Raw genomic sequence first — 22991 nt, forward strand, 5'->3', positions numbered from 1 at the left:
CAAGGTCACCTACGAGGGCACGGTGCAGGAACTGCCACTCTGGATTGTCCCGGGCGATGGCCCCATACTGCTTGGAAGGAGCTGGCTGGGCAAAATCCGCTGAAACTGGGATGACATCCGAGCGCTATCACATGTCGATGAGGCCTCATGTACCCAGGTTCTTAACAAATTTCCTTCCCTTTTTGAGCCAGGCATTGGAAACTTTTCTGGGGCGAAGGTGCGGACCCACTTGGTCCCAGAGGCACAACCCATTCACCACAAGGCGCGAGCGGTACCTCGCATGATGATGGAGAAAGTGGACAGGCTGCAACGCGAGGGCATCATCTCCCCAGTGGATTTCAGTGAGTGGGCCAGCCCGATTGTTCCAGTACTCAAAAGTGATGGCACAGTCAGGATTTGCGGCGATTATAAAGTAACTATTAATTGTTTCTCGCTACAGGACCAATACCCGCTACCTAAGGCAGACGACCTATTTGCGACGCTGGCAGGAGTCAAGACATTCACCAAACGTGACCTAACTTCGGCCTACATGATGCAGGAGCTGGAGGAGTCTTAGAAGGGCCTCAACTGCATCAACACGCACAAGGGACTGTTCATCTACAACAGATGCCCGTTTGGAATTCGGTTGGCTGCAGCGATCTTCCAGAGAAACATGGAGAACCTACTCAAGTCGGTACCACACATGCTGGTTTTTCAGGATGACATATTGCTCACGGGTTGGGACACCGTCAAGCACCTACAAAACCTGGAGGAGGTCCTCCAGCGACTGGATCACATAGGGCTGCGGCTGAAGAGGTCGAAATGCGTCTTCATGGCAACAGAAGTGGAGTTTTTGGGGAGAAAGATTGCGGCGGATGGCATTCGGCCCACAGACGCCAAGATAGAGGCTATCAGGAATGCGCCCAGGCCACAGAACGTCACGGAGCTGTGGTCGTTCCTGGGACTCCTCAACTATTTTGGTAACTTCCTACCGGGGTTAAGCACCCTCTTAGAGCCCCTACATGTGTTATTGCATAAAGGCGAGAACTGGATATGGGAAAAAACCAAGTAATTGCTTTTGAGAAAGCCAGAAACATTTTATGCTCCAAAAAGCTGCTTGTATTGTATAACCCGTGTAAAAGACTTGTGCTAGCATGTGATGCGTCATTGTACAGAGTCGGGTGTGTATTACAACAAGCTAACATTGCGGGGAAGTTGCAATCTGTCGCCTATGCCTCCAGGAGCTTGTCTAAGGCCGAGAGGGCCTACAGCATGATTGAGAAAGAGGCATTAGCGTGTGTGTTCGGGTAAAGAAAATGCATCAGTACCTGTTTGGCCTCAAATTTGAGCTGGAAACCGATCACAAGCCCCTCATATCCCTGTTCGCTGAAAACAAGGGGATAAATACTAATGCCTCAGCCTGCATACAAAGGTGGGCACTCGCGCTATCAGCGTATAACTATACCATCCGCCACAGGCCAGGCATCAAGAACTGTGCGGATGCTCTCAGTCAACTACCATTGCCCACAACAGGGGTGGAAATGGCACAGCCTGCAAACTTGTTGATGGTGGCGCAGCCCACAGACTTGTTGATGGTCATGGAAACCTTTGAAAATGTCACGGCCTGCCAGATTAGGACTTGGACCAGCCAAGATCCTCTGCTGTCCCTAGTAAAAAACTGTGTACTGCATGGGAGCTGGGCCAGCATCCCCGTTGAAATGCAAGAGCTAATCAAGCCGTTCCAGCGGCGAAAGGATGAGCTGTCCATTCAGGCAGACTGCCTGCTGTGGGGTAACCGTGTAGTGCTACCCAAAAAGAGCAGGGAGACATAGAAACATAGAAACATAGAAAATAGGTTCAGGAGCAGGCCATTCAGCCCTTCTAGCCTGCACCGCCATTCAATGAGTTCATGGCTGAACATGAAACTTCAGTACCCCCTTCCTGCTTTGTCGCCATAACCCTTGATTCCCCCGAGTAGTAAGGACTTCATCTAACTCCCTTTTGAATATATTTAGTGAATTGGCCTCAACTACTTTCTGTGGTAGAGAATTCCACAGGTTCACCACTCTCTGGGTGAAGAAGTTTCTCCTCATCTCGGTCCTAAATGGCTTACCCCTTATCCTCAGACTGTGACCCCTGGTTCTGGACTTCCCCAACATTGGGAACATTCTTCCTGCATCTAACCTGTCTAAACCCGTCAGAATTTTAAACGTTTCTATGAGGTCACCTCTCATTCTTCTGAACTCCAGTGAATACAAGCCCAGTTGATCCAGTCTTTCTTGATAGGTCAGTGTCGCCATCCCGGGAATCAGTCTGGTGAATCTTCGCTGCACTCCCTCAATAGCAAGAATGTCCTTCCTCAAGTTAGGAGACCAAAACTGTACACAATACTCCAGGTGTGGCCTCACCAAGGCCCTGTACAACTGTAGCAACACCTCCCTGCCCCTGTATTCAAATCCCCTCGCTATGAAGGCCAACATGCCATTTGCTTTCTTAACCGCCTGCTGTACCTGCATGCTAACCTTCAATGACTGATGTACCATGACACCCAGGTCTCGTTGCACCTTCCCTTTTCCTAATCTGTCACCATTCAGATAATAGTCTGTCTCTCTGTTTTTACCACCAAAGTGGATAACCTCACATTTATCCACATTATACTTCATCTGCCATGCATTTGCCCACTCACCTAACCAATCCAAGTCACTCTGCAGCCTAATAGCATCCTCCTCGCAGCTCACACTGCCACCCAACTTAGTGTCATCCGCAAATATGGAGATACTGCATTTAATCCCCTCGTCTAAATCATTAATGTACAATGTAAACAGCTGGGGCCCCAGCACAGAACCTTGCGGCACCCCACTAGTCACTGCCTGTCATTCTGAAAAGTCCCCATTTACTCCTACTCTTTGCTTCCTGTCTGACAACCAGTTCTCAATCCACGTCAGCACACTACCCCCAATCCCATGTGCTTTAACTTTGCACATTAATCTCTTGTGTGGGACCTTGTCGAAAGCCTTCTGAAAGTCCAAATATACCACATCAACTGGTTCTCCTTTGTCCACTTTACTGGAAACATCCTCAAAAAATTCCAGAAGATTTGTCAAGCATGATTTCCCTTTCACAAATCCATGCTGACTTGGACCTATCATGTCACCATTTTCCAGATGCACTGCTATGACATCCTTAATAATTGATTCCATCATTTTACCCACTACTGAGGTCAGGCTGACCGGTCTATAATTCCCTGTTTTCTCTCTCCCTCCTTTTTTAAAAAGTGGGGTTACATTGGCTACCCTCCACTCCATAGGAACTGATCCAGAGTCAATGGAATGTTGGAAAATGACTGTCAATGCATCCGCTATTTCCAAGGCCACCTCCTTAAGTACTCTGGGATGCAGTCCATCAGGCCCTGGGGATTTATCGGTCTTCAATCCCATCAATTTCCCCAACACAATTTCCCGACAAATAAAGATTTCCCTCAGTTCCCCCTCCTTACTAGACCCTCTGACCCCTTTTATATCCGGAAGGTTGTTTGTATCCTCCTTAGTGAATACCGAACCAAAGTACTTGTTCAATTGGTCTGCCATTTCTTTGTTCCCCGTTATGACTTCACCTGATTCTGACTGCAGGGGACCTACGTTTGTCTTTACTAACCTTTTTCTCTTTACATACCTATAGAAACTTTTGCAATCCACCTTAATGTTCCCTGCAAGCTTCTTCTCGTACTCCATTTTCCCTGCCCTAATCAAACCCTTTGTCCTCCTCTGCTGAGTTCTAAATTTCTCCCAGTCCCCAGGTTCGCTGCTATTTCTGGCCAATTTGTATGCCACTTCCTTGGCTTTAATACTATCCCTGATTTCCCTAGATAGCCACGGTTGAGCCACCTTCCCTTTTTTATTTTTACGCCAGACAGGAATGTACAATTGTTGTCATTCATCCATGCGGTCTCTAAATGTCTGCCATTGCCCATCCACAGTCAACCCCCTAAGTATCATTCGCCAATCTATCCTAGCCAATTCACGCCTCATACCTTCAAAGTTACCCTTCTTTAAGTTCTGGACCATGGTCTCTGAAATTACTGTTTCATTCTCCATCCTAATGCAGAATTCCACCATATTGTGGTCACTCTTCCCCAAGGGGCCTTGCACAATGAGATTGCTAATTAATCCTCTCTCATTATACAACACCCAGTCTAAGATGGCCTCCCCCCTAGTTGGTTCCTCAACATATTGGTCTAGAAAACCATCCCTTATGCACTCCAGGAAATCCTCCTCCACCGTATTGCTTCCAGTTTGGCTAGCCCAATCTATGTGCATATTAAAGTCACCCATTATAACTGCTACACCTTTATTGCATGCACCCCTAATTTCCTGTTTGATGCCCTCCCCAACATCCCTATTACTGTTTGGAGGTCTGTACACAACTCCTACTAACGTTTTTTGCCCTTTGGTGTTCTGCAGCTCTACCCATATAGATTCCACATCATCCAAGCTAATGTCTTTCCTAACTATTGCATTAATCTCCTCTTTAACCAACAATGCTACCCCACCTCCTTTTCCTTTTATTCTATCCTTCCTGAATGTTGAATACCCCTGAATGTTGAGTTCCCAGCCTTGATCATCCTGGAGCCACGTCTCCGTAATCCCAATCACATCATATTTCTTAACATCTATTTGCACAATTAATTCATCCACTTTATTGCGGATACTCCTTGCATTAAGACACAAAGCCTTCAGGCTTGTTTTTTTAACACCCTTTGTCCTTTTAGAATTTTGCTGTACAGTGGCCCTTTTTGTTCTTTGCCTTGGGTTTCTCCGCCCTCCACTTTTCCTCATCTCCTTTCTGTCTTTTGCTTTTGCCTCCTTTTTGTTTCCCTCTGTCTCCCTGCATTGGTTCCCATCCCCCTGCCATATTAGTTTAAATCCTCCCCAACAGCACTAGCAAACACTCCCCCTAGGACATTGGTTCCGGTCCTGCCCAGGTGCAGACCGTCCGGTTTGTACTGGTCCCACCTCCCCCAGAACCGGTCCCAATGCCCCAGGAATTTGAATCCCTCCCTGCTGCACCATTGCTCAAGCCACGTATTCATCTGCGCTATCCTGCGATTCCGACTCGTTCATCTCGGATCTCCACAGCACATACCCGGGTATAGTAATGATGAAAGCGATAGCCAGATCCCACGTGTGGTGGCCCAGTATCGACACTGACTTAGAGTCCTGTGTACGGCAATGCAGCGTGTGTGCTCAGTTGAGCAATGCGCCCAGAGAGGCACCACTAAGTTTGTGATCCTGGCCCTCCAGACCATGGTCGAGGATCCATGTCGACTATGCGGGCCCGTTTCTCAGTAAAATGTTCCTGGTGGTGTTGAATGCTTTTTCAAAATGGATTGAATGTGAAATAATGTCGGGAAGCACCGCCACCATTGAAAGCCTGAGGGCCATGTTTGCCACCCACGGCCTGCCTGACATACTGGTCAGTGACAACAGGCCATGTTTCACCAGTGCCGAATTTAAAGAATTCATGACCCGCAATGGAATCAAACATGTCACCTTGGCCCCGTTTAAACCAGCCTCCAATGGGCAGGCAGAGCGGGCAGTACAAACAATCAAACAGAGCCTTAAACGAGTCACAGAAGGCTCACTCCAAACCCGCCTGTCCCGAGTACTGCTCAGCTACCACACGAGACCCCATTCGCTCACAGGGGTGCCCTCGGCTGAGCTACTCATGAAAAGGACACTTAAAACCAGACTGGTTCATCCCAACCTGCATGATCAAGTGGAGAGCAGGCGGCAGCAACAAAATGTAAACGATGGTCGCGCCACTGTGTCATGGGAAATTGATCTGAATGACCCTGTGTATGTGCTAAACTATGGACATGGTCCCAAGTGGATCGCGGGCACGGTGATAGCTAAAGAAGAGAGTAGGGTGTTTGTAGTCAAACTAGACAATGGACAAATTTGCAGAGAGCACCTGGACCAAACGAGGCTGTGGTTCACAGACTGCCCTGAACAACCCACAGCAGACACCACATTTTTCGAGCCCACGACACACACCCAAAGGATCAACGGCACCACCCCGGACCAGGAAATCGAACCCATCACACCCAACAGCCCAGAAAGGCCAGGCTCACCCAACAGCCCTGCAGGGCCAACAACACCAGCCCAGCGAGGTCACAGCCAACACACCAGAATAGGCATTTGTACTGAGGCGGTCCACCAGGGAAAGAAAGGCTCCCAACCGCCTCACCTTGTAAATAGTTTTCACTTTGACTTTGGGGGGGGAGTGATGTTGTGGATCTGTAAAGCATGCACTCCCATGTTCCGCCACCAGGGAGCGCATCCCCTGAAGCCCCAAGGGATCCCAGCATCTCTTGGGAGCACTGTATATAAGCAAGCCCCTAAGGCCTGTTCCTCACTCTGGAGTGTCTTAATAAAGACTGAGGTCACTGTTACTTTAACCTCCCTGTGTGCAGTCTCATCTATGTAGGAACACAATAGGCACCAACCCACACCAGCACCATAAAGCATCCCTGTAATTCCCAAGGTTCCTTTCACACTCATCAGCATTATGGGGCGGGGGAGGGGGGTGGGGTGCGGGGTAACATTATGTCTTACCATTCACTACAACTCACTAAGCCACTTCCAAAGATGCACACGCATTTGTCCCAGAAGGCAAAGTGTTGAAAATAAAGATTTCAATGTTTGACAACATGATAACTTGTCTTTTCTCTTCACAGATGCTGACTGAGTTGCTGTGTGTTTACAACGCTTCCTGTTTTGCTCATGTGGAGCATGTTACACCACAATCTTCCCCACTGCACGCAAGGGTGGACACATTGGAGATCATGAATGTTCCTATCAAGTGCAGGCAGGTCTGCTTTTTATTGATTTACCTTTGACAGTTTGGGGAAGCTTTCATCAGGAGGTTAGATGGCTGACTAGACGTGAACATTGGCTAAAAGACCTCAGTGCCTACCCTTGTGTGTTTTAGTTGGTATGATTGGACAAGGATGAGGGTGAGTGTGAGGGATAGCTGGTGAGATGGGATGTGATAATGTAGGTAGCGAGGGATGGGTGGAGGTGCAAGGTAAGTTGGTGTGAGTAAGGATGTGCAGGAGTAGGGTAGGGAAGGCAGAGTGATGGGGATGTGATGAGTAGCACAGCAGGATGAGGGTGTGTATGGCTTTGTAGTAACATTTTGTGATCTACTGAGATAATTGAAAGGTTTACACTACTGCAGCCAGGTCCTCCTGACCACATTCCTGCTTCTTCCCTCCTGTACAATATGCAACCAGGCTGCGTTGGACTCCTAGGGAGCATATGGAGGGAGTGATGGGAGAGCCTGGGTGCAGCCATGCATCTCTGTGCAGTGTTTGTCGGTGTTTGCAATAGCTCAGTGCTGCAGAACACTGATAGCACAACTATCAAAATGAATGTGGGCATGGTCCCTTTAAGGAAACGGACAGATGACCCATCATCAAATGACATCATCAGACCCGCTTCCTTTTAATTGGCCGTGAACATTGCAGGGCGGGCTTAACAAGCCCAATCAGGGGAAAGTGTGGGGGGATCTGACATGGAGCCAGGAGCCGTGTCGCAGCCTGCCCGAGACGTCACCCACCCCTCTCCCAACCCGGTAGGAAAGATCGAGCCGATTGTGTGGACTTCATAGCTGAAATAACCTCCCGAATCCAATACTCACCGCGGTTTTTTTTAGTTCTTAGGATGTGGGCATCGCTGGCAAGTCCAGAATTTATTGCCCATCCCTTAATGCCCTTGAGAAGGTGGTGGTGAGCCGCCTTCCTAAACCGCTGCAGTCTGTGTGGTGAAGGTACTCCCACAGTGCTGTTGGGAAGGGAGTTCCAGGATTTTGACCCAGCGATGATGAAGAAACAGCGATATATTTGCATGTCAGGATGTGTGTGACTTGGAGGGGATCTTCCAGGTGGTGGTGTTCCTATGCGCCTGCTACCCTTGTCCTTCTAGGTGGTAAGAGATTGCGGGTTTTGGAGGTGCTGCCAAAGAAGATTTAGCGAGTTGCTGCAGTGCATCTTGTAGATGGTACACACTGCAGCTACGGTGAGCTGGTGGTGGAGGGAGTGAATGTTGAAGGTGGTGGATGGGGTACCGATCAAACGGGCTGCTTTTTCCTAGATGGTTTCGAGCTTCTTGAGTGTTGTTGGAGCTGCACTCATCCAGGCAAGTGGAGAGTATTCCATCACATAAGAACATAAGAACATAAGAACATAAGAAATAGGAGCAAGAGTAGGCCACCTAGCCCCTCGAGCCTGTTCCGCCATTTAATAAGATCATGGCTGATCTGATCACGGACTCAGCTCCACTTCCCTGCCGACTCTCCATAACCCTTTATTCCCTTATCACTCAAAAATCTGTCTATCTCCGCCTTAAATATATTCAATGACCCAGCCTCCACAGCTCTCTGGGGTAGAGAATTCCATAGATTTACAACCCTCTGAGAGAAGAAATTCCTCCTCATCTCAGTTTTAAATGGGTGGCCCCTTATTCTGAGACAATGTCCCCTAGTTTTAATTTCCCCTATGAGTGGAAATATCCTCTCTGCATCCACCTTGTCGAACCCCCTTATTATCTTATATGTTTCGATAAGATCATCTCTCATTCTTCTGAACTCCAATGAGTATAGGTCCAACCTACTCAACCTATCTTCATAAGTCAACCCCTTCATCTCCAGAATCAACCTAGTGAACCTTCTCTGAACTGCCTCCAATGCAAGTATAAACCTATTTAAATACAGAGACTAAAACTGCCCGCAGTACTCTAGGTGTGGCCTCACCAATACACTGTACAGTTGTAGCTGGACTTCTCTGCTTTTATACTCTATCCCCCTTGCAATAAAGGCCAACATTCCATTTGCCTTCATGATTACTTGCTGTACCTGCATACTAACTTTTTGTGTTTCATGCACAAGGCAAGGCAAGGTCTGTACTGCAACACTTCGCAATTTTTCTCAATTTAAATTATAATTTGCTTTTCTATTTTTTCTGCCAAAGTGGATAACCTCACATTTTCTCACATTATACTCCATCTGATAAATTTTTACCCACTCACTCAGCCTGTCTGTATCCCTTTGCACATTTGTTGTGTCCTCCTCACAATTTGCTTTCCCACCCATCTTTGTATCAGCAGCATCACACTTGTGACTTGTGCTTTGTGGATGGTGGAAAGACTTTGAGGAGTCAAGAGGTGAGACACTCACTGCAGAAATCCAAGCCTTTGACCTGCTCTTGTAGCCACTGTATTTATGTGGCTGGTCCTGTTGATTTTCTGGTCAATGGTATGTCATGTGGGTCATCAAAACTGCTCTGTATTCACCCAGTGGCACAAGCCAGACCCTTTACATCAGTATACAGCTACATCAGACATGTTTGTGGCCATATTATACTTGCCATATACAATGGATACTCCAGATTCCTGTGAAACACACAGTGCCCTATCATGCCTACAGGCATGTCTGATCATGCAGGTGCAGTGGCGCTCCAAGCCCAGGACAAAGTCCAGATCATGTAGTGTCAGCGAATGTAACTTGAAGGATGTGAAGATTCATGTTAATATTCAAGCAGGACTATTGTAACCCAGAGTTAGATGCTGTAGTGGCTCAGTGATCGTACTCTCGCCTCTTAAGTCAGAAGACCACGAGTGCAAGTCCCACTCCAAAGACTTGAACACATAATCCAGGCCGACACTCCAGTGCAGGGCTGAGGGAGAGCTGCACAGTCAGAGGCGCCGTCTTTAGGATGAAACATTAAACCAAGGCCCCTTCTGTCCTCTCAGGTGGGTGTAAACTATCCCATGGCACGATATCGAAGAAGAGCAGGGGAGTTCTCCCTGGTGTCCTGGCTAATATTTATCCCTCAACCAACATAACAAAACCGATTATCTGGTCATTATCACATTGCTGTTTGTGGGACCTTGCGGTGCAAAAACTGGCTGCTGCATTTTCTACATTGCAACTGTGACTACACTTCAATAAGTACTTCATTAGCTGTAAAGGGCTTTGGGACATTCTGAGGTCATGAAAGGCACTATATAAATGCAAGTTCTTCATTATGTGAGTTGATTTCCCATCATGTTTTTCAAAAGGCACCAACTCTAAAAGATGTGTAATGACTTTGTTCTAAATTTTAATGTAGTTTAATTAGTTTCTGAGAAAAGGCAAAATAGCAAAAGGCATGTTTCAGACTGATATCAGGTAATTCTTCTTTACACAATGACTAATCAGCTCCTGGAATGGAATTCCAACTATAGTGGTTAAGATACAGTTGGATGCTATGCTTTGGGGGAAGTGGGGGGGGAACGCTGGAATTACTTTCTTTGTCCATATTCAATCTTGCGATCTTGTGAAAAGCTAGGGAGTAAAGTGCTAAACAACTGATTTTGGACAAGGACCAAATAAAGCAGGTTGGCAGTCCGCCATCGGTCTGATAATCCATATATTTTTTCAATTTGCCACCATGGCACCTCTGACGTTAGTGGAAACCGCAAATGTAAAGATAGCAGCACAGTTGCTGTCAGGTGAAGCGTGCGGTGTGGTTTCAGCCAAGCCTCCAATAGCAGCATAACTACCAAGAGGTTTGCATCGGACAAAAAACATGACCACCAGTGAGTTGAGAGGCTGAAGTGTGCTTCCTGCTTTAGTACAGACCGGTGAAGTGGTCTTATAGAATGCTTACAGCACAGAAGGAGGCCATTCGGCCCACCAAGCCCATGCCGTCTTGCTCCTGCTGGCTTCTATGGACTTTCTGCAACAATTGACAGAATAGTAGCTGTTTGCTACTTCAAGACAACTGCACGTGCAGTGATTTTAAATTGATGTGGTTGCTGTAGACCTATCCTGCAGTTAAACAGGGCAGTTCGTACAGCAGCAGGACTAGGAACTGGAGAGCTGTTTTGTGAAGCTAGATTAGGCACCAGATAGAGTGTTAGCTGTGGCTCAGTGGGTAGCACTCCTGCCTGAGAGTCAGAAGGTTGTGGGTTTAAGTCCCAGTCCAGGGATTTGAGCATATAAATCTCGGCTGACACTCTAGTGCAGTGCTGAGGGAGTGCTGCAGTGTCGGAGGTGCCGTCTTTTGACTCAGATGTTAAACCGAGGCCCCGTCTGCCCTCTCAGGTGGTCGTAAGAGATCCCACGGCACTATTTCGAGGAAGAGCAGGGGTGTTATCCCTGGTGCCCTGGCCAATATTTATCCCTCAGTCAACATAACAAAAAACAGATTATTAAAATGGGCTCAATTTTCTCCAAAGCATTTTTTTGGAGCACTTGAAGAGTTACGCCTGTTTTTTGGGGGCCCAAGTAGGCCAAAAAAAAATAGTCTTAAGTTTCCCTGTTGGATTTCTTCATTTTGACGTGGCGTAACCTGCCCTTTAGTTTTTGGGGTGGAGCCTTGATCTGCGCCAAGAAGATCGGGTTGCCATGGTAACCAGGGACACAAGGATACAGCCAGCTCCCAACAATATACATAGATGACCTTACAATATACATAGATGACCTGGAAGAGGGGATAGAGTGTAGTGTAATAAAATTTGCAGATGACACAAAGATTAGTGGGAAAGCGGGTTGTGTAGAGGACAGAGAGGCTGCAAAGAGATTTAGATAGGTTGAGCGAATGGGCTAAGGTTTGGCAGATGGAATACAATGTCGGAAAATGTGAGGTCATCCACCTTGGAAAAAAAAAACAGTAAAAGGGAATATTATTTGAATGGGGAGAAATTACAACGTGCTGCGGTGCAGAGGGACCTGGGGATCCTTGTGCATGAGTCCCAAAAAGTTAGTTTGCAGGTACAGCAGGTAATCAGGAAGGCGAATGGAATGTTGGCCTTCATTGCGAGAGAGATGGAGTACAAAAGCAGGGAGGTCCTGCTGCAACTGTACAGGGTATTGGTGAGGCCACACCTGGAGTACTGCGTGCAGTTTTGGTCACCTTACTTAAGGAAGGATATACTGGCTTTGGAGGGAGTACAGAAACAATTCACTAGGCTGATTCCAGAGATGAGGGGGTTAACTTCTGATGATAGATTGAGTAGACTGGGTCTTTACTCATTGGAGTTCAGAAGGATGAGGGGGTGATCTTATCGAAACATTTAAAATAATGAAAGGGATAGACAAGATAGAGGCAGAGAGGTTGTTTCCACTGGTTGGGGAGACTAGAACTAGGGGGCACAGCCTTAAAATACGGGGGAGCCAATTTAAAACCGAGTTGAGAAGGAATTTCTTCTCCCAGAGGGTTGTGAATCTGTGGAATTCTCTTCCCAAGGAAGCAGTTGAGGCTAGCTCATTGAATGTATTCAAGTCACAGATAGATCGATTTTTAACCAATAAGGGAATTAAGGGTTACGGGGAGCGGGCGGGTAAGTGGAGCTGAGTCCACGGCCAGATCAGCCATGATCTTTTTGAATGGTGGAGCAGGCTCGAGGGGCTAGATGGCCTACTCCGGTTCCAAATTCTTATGTTCTTATGTTCTAATTAAAAAAATTAAAAAACACATAATAGCAACTTACCTCCAATGCTGCCGGAAGGGTTTGCTGATCCAGTCCCATTCTAGGTCCTCACCGGTTCGATACTCCTGCCGGTGCATTCTCCTGCCTTGCATTCTCCTGCCAGTGCGTTCTCCCGCCCCTAGCCCAGGCCGAGTGGCCTCATGGTCTGCTCCCCCGCCCCTAGCCCAGGCTGAGTGGTCTCCGCCCTCCCGGTCCCCGCACCTAACTACATCCGAAAGGCTCCCCCACCCCCTCTCCCTCCCCGCATCTCACTCTTCCTCCACCATCTCTCTCCCCTCTCTGTTACCTTTCCTGCTGCTGCTATCCGGGAATCAGCTGCACTTACCTGCGCCAATTTCCTTACCTGCGCCGATTTCTTTAACTCTCACTAGGGTTTTCTCGAGAGGCCACATTCGCTGGCCTAAGTAGAAATGGAATAACTATTAACTGGCCAAAGTTGCCTAAATGGCCAGAATTGGCATAGGTGGCTGGTAATGCTCCCTTTTGAGAAAAAAAACCCTAAAAAAAACGTAACCATCTGAGTTACGCTGGTACAAATTGATTGGGAAAACTGGGGATTTTTAAGTTAGGCCAGAAAAAGCAGCCTATTCCAAAAAAATGGCGCAAATACTGGGGAAAATTAAGCCCAATAACAGAATATCACATTGCTGTTTGTGGGAGCTTGCTGTGAGCAAATTGGCTGCCACATTTCCCACGTTACAACAGTGACCACACTCCAAAAGTACTTCATTGGCTGTAAAGCGCTTTGAGACATCCGATGGTTGTGAAAGGTGCTATTGCTACTCCCGGCCTCTCCTCTCCATCATTCAGCATCTCTCTCTTTTTCTCTCATATGCATGCCACACACTCATATACGGTACTCAGAGTAAGTGTACTATTAACAAGCTCAATCTTATTCAGCTCTGTAACAAGTAAAATATCATTACAGTGTTACCGTGCACACAACAGGATAACTTATTTGATTCAGCTTAATGCAGAATGTGTATTGTTAAAATTTGATTCCATCATGGTATGTGGTCAGATCTCTTGATTGATAACTTGTTTCCTGTGTCTGAATAAAGTGTTATTTTCCCTTTCCAACTGAGTCTAGGATTTCAGCCAAACTTGGTAACAAAATGAGGGTTGGCGTCTGCTCCAATAATCAGACTGTGAGGCCCTAAAGAATCCTATTACACAGGCCATCATGACAGGAAGTTATAATAGGGTCTAGAGGTCAAAGTAAACAATGTTAAATGAACAGGCCATGAATAAAGTGAAAATACCAATGTTATTCTTGACAAACTCACCAATCCCACCTTTGACCCTAAGTGGAAATTCTCACACTTAAAGAAAGTAAACGGAATGTTAGCTTTGTGTCTGGACTTGAAACGCTGACCGTAAGTGTGAGGCAAACGAGACACAAATACCATCTACTCCGTATACCTCAGAAATAAGAAAGCCAAACCAAATGATCCCAGGTACTATGCTATGAACAGGATTTTATTGTCTTAGCAAAGGTGTGCAACAAAAACGCATTTGTACCAAAAACTTACAATACCTGAGCTGCGAGGTTCTATTATTATTTTAATACTGCGATAGAAAGGCTGGGTTTAATGCCCCCATGCTCGGCGAGAGTGGGGGTTGCAATAGAGGCCTCTGGATTAGCACTGCGTTTAGGCCCACTGCCAGATTAAACTGCCGTGTTACAGGCAGCCTGTCAGGGTCTCGCTGTAGGCAGGGGAGGGCCTCACAGATATGCAAATGATGGGAATCTATGACATAACTAGGACCCCGACGCAAAGATGCTGTTCAAAATTTAGGCAAATAAAGGTTGTTATGCACCAGACCAGCCTTGATTTTTGTTGCTCTTGAGGGTTTCACAAAATGGCAGGAAATCCTGCCTTGCACACATAGCAATTAGCAAATAGCACGAGTATCAAAAGATGGTGATGGACATATGTCACAGTTTGGCTGAAGTGGAAAAAATGTATCATCCTTTTTTAACACTATCGAATGATCTACTTTCACATAACAACTTTTCGACAAAGATTGCACCCCTTCTTTTTCCGGCTCCCAAAGCTGACATTGTTAACGTTTCACTCTCCTCGGGTACTGTTCCCCTCTCCCTCAAATCTGCTGTCATCAACCCTCTCCTCAAAAACCAACCCTCGATCCCTCCGCCCTTGCAAACTACCGCTCCAGCTCCAACCTCCCTTTCCTCTCCAAAGTCCTGAACGTGTTGTCGCCTCCCAAATCCGTGCCCATCTTTCCCGCAATTCCATGTTTGAATCCCTCCAATCCGGTTTCTGCACCTGACACAGTACCAAAACAGCTCTCATCAAAGTCACAAATGATATCCTTTTGTGACTGTGACAAAGGTAAATTATCCTTCTTCGTCCTTCTTGACTTGTGTGCAGCTTTTGACACGGTTGACCACTCTATCCTTCTCCAATGCTTCTCCACCATCGTCCAGCTGGGTGGGACTGCATTCACCTGGTTCCATTCTGATCTATCGAATCGTAGCCAGAGAATCACCTGCAACGACTTCACTTCCCGCCCCCGCATCATTACCTCTGGTGTCCCCCAAGGATCTTTTATTGGCCCCCTCCTATTTCTCATCTACTGCCTATGTCCTAACTCGCACCAAATCCTGCTCACCCATCACCCCTATGCTCACTGACCTACGTTGGCTTCCGGTTAAGCAGCGCCTCGATTTCAAAATTCTCATCCTTATTTTCAAATCCCTCCATGGTCTCACCCCTCTCTGTCTCTGTAATCCCCTCCAGCCCCACAATCCCCAAGATGTCTGTGCTCCTCTAATTCTACCCTCCTGAGCATCCCTGATTATAATCGCTCAACCATTTGTGGCCGTGCCTTCTGTTGCCTAGGCCCCAAGCTCTGGAACTCCCTGTCTAAACCTCTCCACCTCTTTACCTCTCTTTTCTCCTTTAAGATGCTCCTTAAAACATATCTCTTTGACCAAGCTTTTCCTGCGCTTATTTCTACTTATGTGGCTCGGTGTCAAATGTTTAGCACATAATACTCCTGTGAAGCGCCTTGGGATGTTTCACTACGTTAAAGGTGCTATATAAATACAAGTTATTGCTGTTAAAACTATCAGAAAACGTAATTACAGCAACCACTGAAACATGTACCCACATCATAGTCAAAATGCCTGCTGTAGCACTACCCACTCCCTCTTCCCTTTACATTGAAGATGGCTGAATCTGAGTCAGGTAAAACCCATTCCAGATAATTATTATTAATAGACCATGATTATCTGGAAGCAATATGGTGTACAGGCTGATTATGGTTAGATGTTTTAAGTCCTGAACTGGCTATCATCCTTAAACTTGCATCTTAAGTGTACCTAATTCCCTGAGGACTTATAGCTGCTCTTGTACCTAATATTTTCTGGATGCTAGAAATTTCTGAGAATAAGGAGATACATTAGAGGGTGGTCCTCTGAGATTGAGCTGGGGAACATTCTTGGGTGACTAAGGTTGTACTCCTAAGCATCCGAAAAAGAAAATAATAATCAGAAAGATGAACAGTCAATCAATAGAGAGCATTCAAACTTACGTGCATTCCTGCCCAGCCAGCAAGATGTTTTGGGGCTGGTGGTGATACTTATGATGCAAAACTAACATTAAATGCATTTGCACCATGGAGGCTAATGAAAAGCCACAACCAAGTGTCTAATTTTACTTGGGGCAATTCAGTAGCCCTTTGTTAAGATCCTGGCTACAACCACTGGAAATTTCAGGTAGCATCAACATTGGCCTAACATATCCTTTGTTTGCATTATTTTATTGGAGGCCAACATGACCTGATGATTAATATTGGTAACATTTCAAAAACAAGCAAAGATGCTGAAAGAAACTTTACCCAAGGAGCAGCAATTTCCTTTATCCTCTTTGCCTCGGAATCGCTGATAAAATTGTGGTACAGTACGACATACGGCTTCTGGCTTATAATCTCCCTTTTCACTGGCTGTAGAATCAGGTGCGGACTGAGGTTTGTCTCGTAGGAACAATAACGTTCTGAATCTTGATAGTGCTTTGGCTAAAATGGAGGGAAACAATAATGAGGAAAGCAAGCTACCGAATATATTTTTGTGTAAAGCTTTATGGAAGAATGACTTCAAATATTAAAAAACTAATCTCATATTCTCCATGCAAATAAATCAAATTCAATGTAATTGTTCCAATTATTTCACAATACAACAATACAGTGTCAGGATAGCTCAGAAACTGTTGAACTTAAATCTGTGCTCAAATCACAATCTGAACTACCAACGCATGTTGGCATACTAACATCACCAGAAATATCTTTTTTAAAAAGGCTATTTGGATTTGCTTCCACATTCCCCCTTGTATCTAGTTCCAGAACACTATACAAAGGACTGGGGGCAGTTCATATGCTCCCCTTCCAGATCATGGAGTAGCAGTTATGCAGGGAGAAATTTGACTCAACCATTGAGTCCATTCCCAATTTTGACTTCAAGGAGTTTAAGTGGATAAAAGGGTCCAGTAATATGAAACAATACAAAATGTGTTCAATTCACATGCAATATTTAATGCTAAAAATAAGCACTGTACTAAAGTGTTTAAAAAATATATTGATAAGGTGGTCAATTTGAATAGCTTTGATCCTTCATGTAAAGCTAAACTGGAATATCAGCCACAGATTAAACAATTAGACTGGAAATATAGCTGGAGCGTAACTCTAGACTTAAAAGGACAAAGGTAAAATAAACTTGCAAAGCCTTCCTGACACAGAAAGTACTGAAAATGGCCATAAATTCCAATAAGTCTACACGAGATCCTCGAGGGCTACTGTTACCTGTGAGCCTCGTGTCTGACACAATGATTCATAGATGTCTCTTGTAAGAAGATGAGTCACATTTGGTCTTTGAAGCACAATTTCCTTCGGTTCAGTACCTAAAGATGCTCCCAAGATTTTTTCATACTTCAGTATGTTCTTGGCAATTCTTCTATTGTTTGAGTCTGTTGATGAGAAGTCAGCTAACAAAATAGTTTTTGAATAATATTACAAAAATGCAATTGTCGATAAGCTGCATATGTTCTTACTGATAAATGGAGCTGTAGTTTAATATAAAGCAGAAAATATAATACATAAAGCTATTTGGAGAAAACAGCACCTTTCATGATATTACACATCGAATTTTTATACTAATAATTTACAGACTAGCATCGTTAATCCATTGAGTAGCACAAGTTATTATCCGTGCAAGATTTTCTATCACAGAGCAACCAAACTTTATTTATAAACCATGGCTATGCTGAAAAATAACCAGACATTTAACAACATAAACATATGAACATAAGAAATAAGAGCAGGAGTAGGCCATACGGCCCCTCGAGCCTGCTCCACAATTTAATACAATCATGGCTGATTCGATCATCGACTCAGGTCCACTTCCCTGTCCGCTCCCCATAACCCCTTAATTTGTGTTAAGCAGCATTGTATTATTTTGAAGCCTGGGCAGCAACCATTGTGAATTTCTGAGGCAGAATGGTGTATTTTGCAGAAAGAAGATGTTTCTGAGATAACTACTTCAACTTTAGCTCATGGCCAATCAAAATTTGAACTTGTAAAAGTACAATGAAAGGAGCTTTCTGAGCAAAGGACATCATCACTTAAAAAAAAAACCCACACAATGATAATGCCAATTATTGGATCAAGCCTCCAAAACTGGCTGGGGAAAGGGGCCTCCATATGGTTTTCAGCATCGAAACCATTTGTAACCACACAAAAGCACAGCCAACATAGTGACAGACTATTCAGCTCAGTGTGTGAGAAACAGTGTGTAAGATGGTATAATTGGAACTGAAAAGCAAGCAGAGTTCAGATGAGCACTGACCATAATAGCATTGGCAAAATGAAAAAAGCCAACAGACACTGCAATAGAGAGAGAAATTGGAGGCTACAAGTGAGGGAAGAGTCATGTCAGAAGGCAAGCTTTTCGTACATCCAGTCCAAGAGAGTGAATCCAAGTAGCAGAGCCGTCTCAAACATGGGAAAAATATTCAAGTCTTGGATGCACGTGTACTTTATAGAGAGATGTTGAGGCAAACATTAGAAAACAGAGCTTCGTGGAGGTAGATTTAGCAATGGAGGAAATGGAGGAATTTCATTTGAGATCAGGGGACTTTGTGAGGTCAAAAATGAAGAAGGTGAAAGGTGAAGCCTTTGATGATTTGACATGTAGAAACTGCCTTTGAAAAATTGAAGGAAATAATATTTTAGCAGCACATACCAAGCTGTAATAGTTCTTTAGATAGGATCATTGCGTAGCCGACATTTCCTGACTGAAAAATAAGACATGAGCAACATTACTCCATTTTTCCTTTTACCCATCTATTCAAATATGTTTCAGATATTGTCTGAACAGTAATAATATAATATGCATTTAAGTTGTTGTAAAATATATCCTGGAATAAAACCTTTTATTTGGAAAAATGTGAAGATATGCAGAATATTTCAAGAAGGAAAGCCTGAATGTATATATATAAAATGAAGATGCAATTTTTGCTGAAAATGCTTCTATTTCAGGTCCTCAATTTCAGCTCTCTACTTGCACACTGTTCTGCTCTGATGATGGAAAGCTTGGGCAGCAGAATTAATCTCCAGGAAAACAGACACTTGAAGCTGGTCTAGGAGGTACCCAAGGTGGGCACTGGGCCTTGATTATCTGTTACTGATGTTGCTGACACTGATGCCTATCTGCAAGCTTATCGAGAGCTCCTACTTTCGAGTCAATGAATGGGGCACTCCAGGGTGCACAGGGCCCACCCTTGTGACCTACATTATTGGAGCAACTCTGGGTGCAAGTAGAGATTAGAAATAATGGGTGCCCGGGATAATAAAAACAAAAATAGCTCACAGCAGTTAGATGACACATTATTCTTTTACTTTTAATGTGACAGAGACAGGGAAGCACTTTTTACTTTGACACTATCCCTAAACATAGTGGTTATGTTACTGAACGAGTAATCAGGAGCCCTATAATGTGGAGACGTGAGTTCAAATCCCACCACGGCAGCTGGGGGATTTAAATTCATTTAATTAAAAGAAAGTTTGGAATTGAAAAGCTAGTATCAGTAATGGTGGGCATGAAACTACCGGATTATCGTTAAAAACCCATCTGGTTCACTAATGTCCTTTAGGGAAGGAAACCTGCTGTCCTTACCTGGTCTGGCCTATTTGTGACTCCAGACCCACAGCAATGTGGTTGACTCTTAACTGCCCTCTGAAATGGCCTGACAAGCCACTCAGTTGTACCAAACTGCAGTGACAAAGTCAACACTCTAGGAGTAACTTCACCACAGAACTGCAGTAGTTCAAGGGCAATTAGGGATGGGCAATAAATGCCGGACTTGCCAGCGATTCCAGTGATTCTGTAAAACGAATCCATTTAAAAAAAAGCTTTTCGAAGAGAATCAAAAAACAGATCTTCACATAAGATGAGATGAACACAATCTCCTGGTCAGCATTTTTAACTGTTTACACAGCACAACACAAATGGTGCAAAATCAACTGCGAGTGAAAAAGAGAGCCACAGCATTTTACACGTGTTCTTCTGACAGCACCTGAAACCCTCTAACGCATCCTAGCCTACGTCTTATAGCCTGTACATCTTAAAATGGCGTTACCTCATCTCTTATGCTCAATTCTCCTCAGAATGCCAATTTCACATTTATTCTCATCACAATGAAAAGTATTTAAACATATTTAAATACATTTCTTTGCCATTTTTAAACTAGCTATGAGACAGGGGGTAAACAAGACCTGAAGCAACCTCAAAATTGCCATAAATGTCTGATGTAGCTACAAATCTGCTTATGCCTCACTGTAACAGAAACTAAGCAAGAGAAACGAATCGGAGAGCACGAACTTAGAACGGCTAATAAAAAAAAAATGCTTTGAGTCATTATGCAGCCATCCATTAAACTCCAATTTTCATACTGCAACCATGCAGCAAAAGCATGGGAAAATTGAAGTAATTCTACATAAATCGCAAAACCCTGTCTGTGATTCATTAGCCCAGATAAAAGATACTTCATCATCTCTAGTTTGTACAAAATATGTCATGTACATTAATCCGTATATCAGTTACTTCTTCATAAATAACGTGTGAAAGAACATTTTCTGGCACAGCCTCTACAACTAAATCCATTCATTTTCATCCTTAGTTACAGCAATAAATAGTGATGATGGGACAATCATTATCATCATAGGCAGTCCCTCGAAATCGAGGAAAACTTGCTTCCATTCTAAAAATGAGTTCTTAGATGACTAAACAGTCCAATACGGGAATTACAGTCTCGGTCACAGGTGGGGCAGACAGTCGTTAAAGGAAAGGGTGGGTGGGACTGGTTTGCCGCACGCTCCTTCTGCTGCCTGCGCCTGGTTTCTGCATGCTCTCGGCGATGAGACTCGACGAGCTCAGCGCCCTCCCGGATGCACTTCCTCCACTTAGGGTAGTCTTTGGCCAAGAACTCCCAGGTGTAAGTGGGGAGGTTGCATTTTATCAAGGAGGCTTTGAGAGTGCCCTTGAAACATTTCCTCTGCCCACCTTGGGCTCGCTTGCCTAGTAGGAGTTCCAAGTAGAGCGCTTGCTTTGGGAGTCTTGTGTCCCGCCCAGCAGAGCTGGTCGAGTGTGGTTAGTGCTTCGATGCTGGGGATGTTGGCCTGGTCGAGGACGCAAACGTTGGTGCGTCTGTCCTCCCAGGGGATTTGCAGGATCTTGCAGAGACATCGTTGGTGGTATTTCTCCAGCGATTTGAGGTGTCTACTGTATATGGTCCATGTCTCTGAGCCATACAGGAGGGCGGGTATCACAACAGCCCTGCAGACCATGAGCTTGGTGGAGATTTGAGGACCTGATCTTCAAACGCTCTTTTCCTCAGGCGGCCGAAGGCTGCACTGGTGCATTGGAGGCGGTGTTGAATCTCGATGTCTGCTCTTGTTGATAACAGGCTCCCAAGGTATGGAAACATAGAAACATAGAAAATACGTGCAGGAGTAGGCTATTCGACCCTTCAAGCCTGCCCACCATTCAATAAGATCATGCCTGATCATAACCTCAGTACCCCTTTCCTGCTTTCTCGCCATACCCCTTGATCCCTTTAGCCGTAAGGGTCATATCTAACTCCCTCTTCAATATATATAACGAACTGGCATCAACAACTCTCTGCGGTAGAGAATTCCACAGGTTTACAATTCTCTGAGTAAAGAAGTTTCTCCTCATCTCAGTCTTAAATGGCTTACCACTTATCTTTAGGCTGTGACTCCTGGTTCTGGACTTCCCGAACATCGGGAACATTCTTCCTGCATCTAACCTGTCCAGTCCCGTCAGAATTTTATATGTTTCTATGAGATCCCCTCTCATTTTTCTAAACTCCAGTGAATACAGGCCCAGTTGATCCAGTCTCTCCTCATATGTCAGTCCCGCCATCCCGGGAATCAGTTTGGTGAACCTTCGCTGCACTCCCTCAATAGCAAGAATGTCCTTCCTCAAGTTAGGAGACCAAAACTGTACACAATACTCCAGGTGTGGCCTCACCAAGGCCCTGTACAACTGTAGCAACACCTCCCTGCCCCTGTACTCAAATACTCTCGCTATGAAGGCCAACATGCCATTTGCTTTCTTAACCGCTTGCTGTACCTGTATGCCAACCTTCAATGACTGATGTACCATGACACCCAGGTCTCGTTGCACCTCCCCTTTTCCTAATCTGTCACCATTCAAATAATAGTCTGTCTCTCTGTTTTTACCACCAAAGTGGACAACCTCACATTTATCCACATTATACTTCATCTGCCATGCATTTGCCCACTCACCTAACCTATCCAAGTCGTTCTGCAGCCTCATAGCATCCTCCTCGCAGCTCACACTGCCACCTAACTTAGTGTCATCCGCAAATTTAATTACATTTAATCCCCTCGTCTAAATCATTAATGTACAGTGTAAACAGCTGGGGCCCCAGCACAGAACCTTGTGGTACCCCACTAGTCACCGCCTGCCATTCTGAAAAGTACCCATTTACTCCTACTCTTTGCTTCCTGTCTGCCAACCAGTTCTCAATCCATGTCAGCACACTACCCCCAATCCCATGTGCTTTAACTTTGCACATTAATCTCTTGTGTGGGACCTTGTCGAAAGCCTTCTGAAACTCCAAATATACCACATCAACTGGTTCTCCCTTGTCCACTCTACTGGAAACATCCTCAAAAAATTCTAGAAGATTTGTCAAGCATGATTTCCCTTTCACAAATCCATGCTGACTTGGACCTATCATGTCACCTCTTTCCAAATGCGCTGCTATGACATCCTTAATAATTGATTCCATCATCTTACCCACTACCGATGTCAGGCTTACCGGTCTATAATTTCCTGTTTTCTCTCTCCCTCCTTTTTTAAAAAGTGGGGTTACATTGGCTACCCTCCACTCGATAGGAACTGATCCAGAG

The 22991-nt window shown here is 45.0% G+C and overlaps 1 protein-coding gene across 4 annotated transcripts in view; it reads right to left on the bottom strand.

The window, feature by feature from the left end:
• p4ha3 (prolyl 4-hydroxylase, alpha polypeptide III) overlaps positions 1 to 22991 on the bottom strand; it is a 110509-nt gene that overhangs the window by 56398 nt on the left and 31120 nt on the right. For 3 of the 4 annotated variants that reach the window (XM_070891596.1, XM_070891594.1, XM_070891597.1), the window contains exons 5-7: positions 18775 to 18826; positions 17337 to 17518; positions 16380 to 16556 (exon numbers count right to left, since the gene is read on the bottom strand). In XM_070891596.1, coding sequence (XP_070747697.1) covers positions 16380 to 16556; positions 17337 to 17518; positions 18775 to 18826 — 411 coding nt within the window. The remainder of the gene's footprint in view (positions 1 to 16379; positions 16557 to 17336; positions 17519 to 18774; positions 18827 to 22991) is intronic. The other variant, XM_070891595.1, reaches the window with a different exon arrangement.

Source organism: Pristiophorus japonicus, chromosome 10, assembly GCF_044704955.1.
Source record: "Pristiophorus japonicus isolate sPriJap1 chromosome 10, sPriJap1.hap1, whole genome shotgun sequence".
Lineage (NCBI taxonomy): Eukaryota > Metazoa > Chordata > Chondrichthyes > Pristiophoridae > Pristiophorus > Pristiophorus japonicus.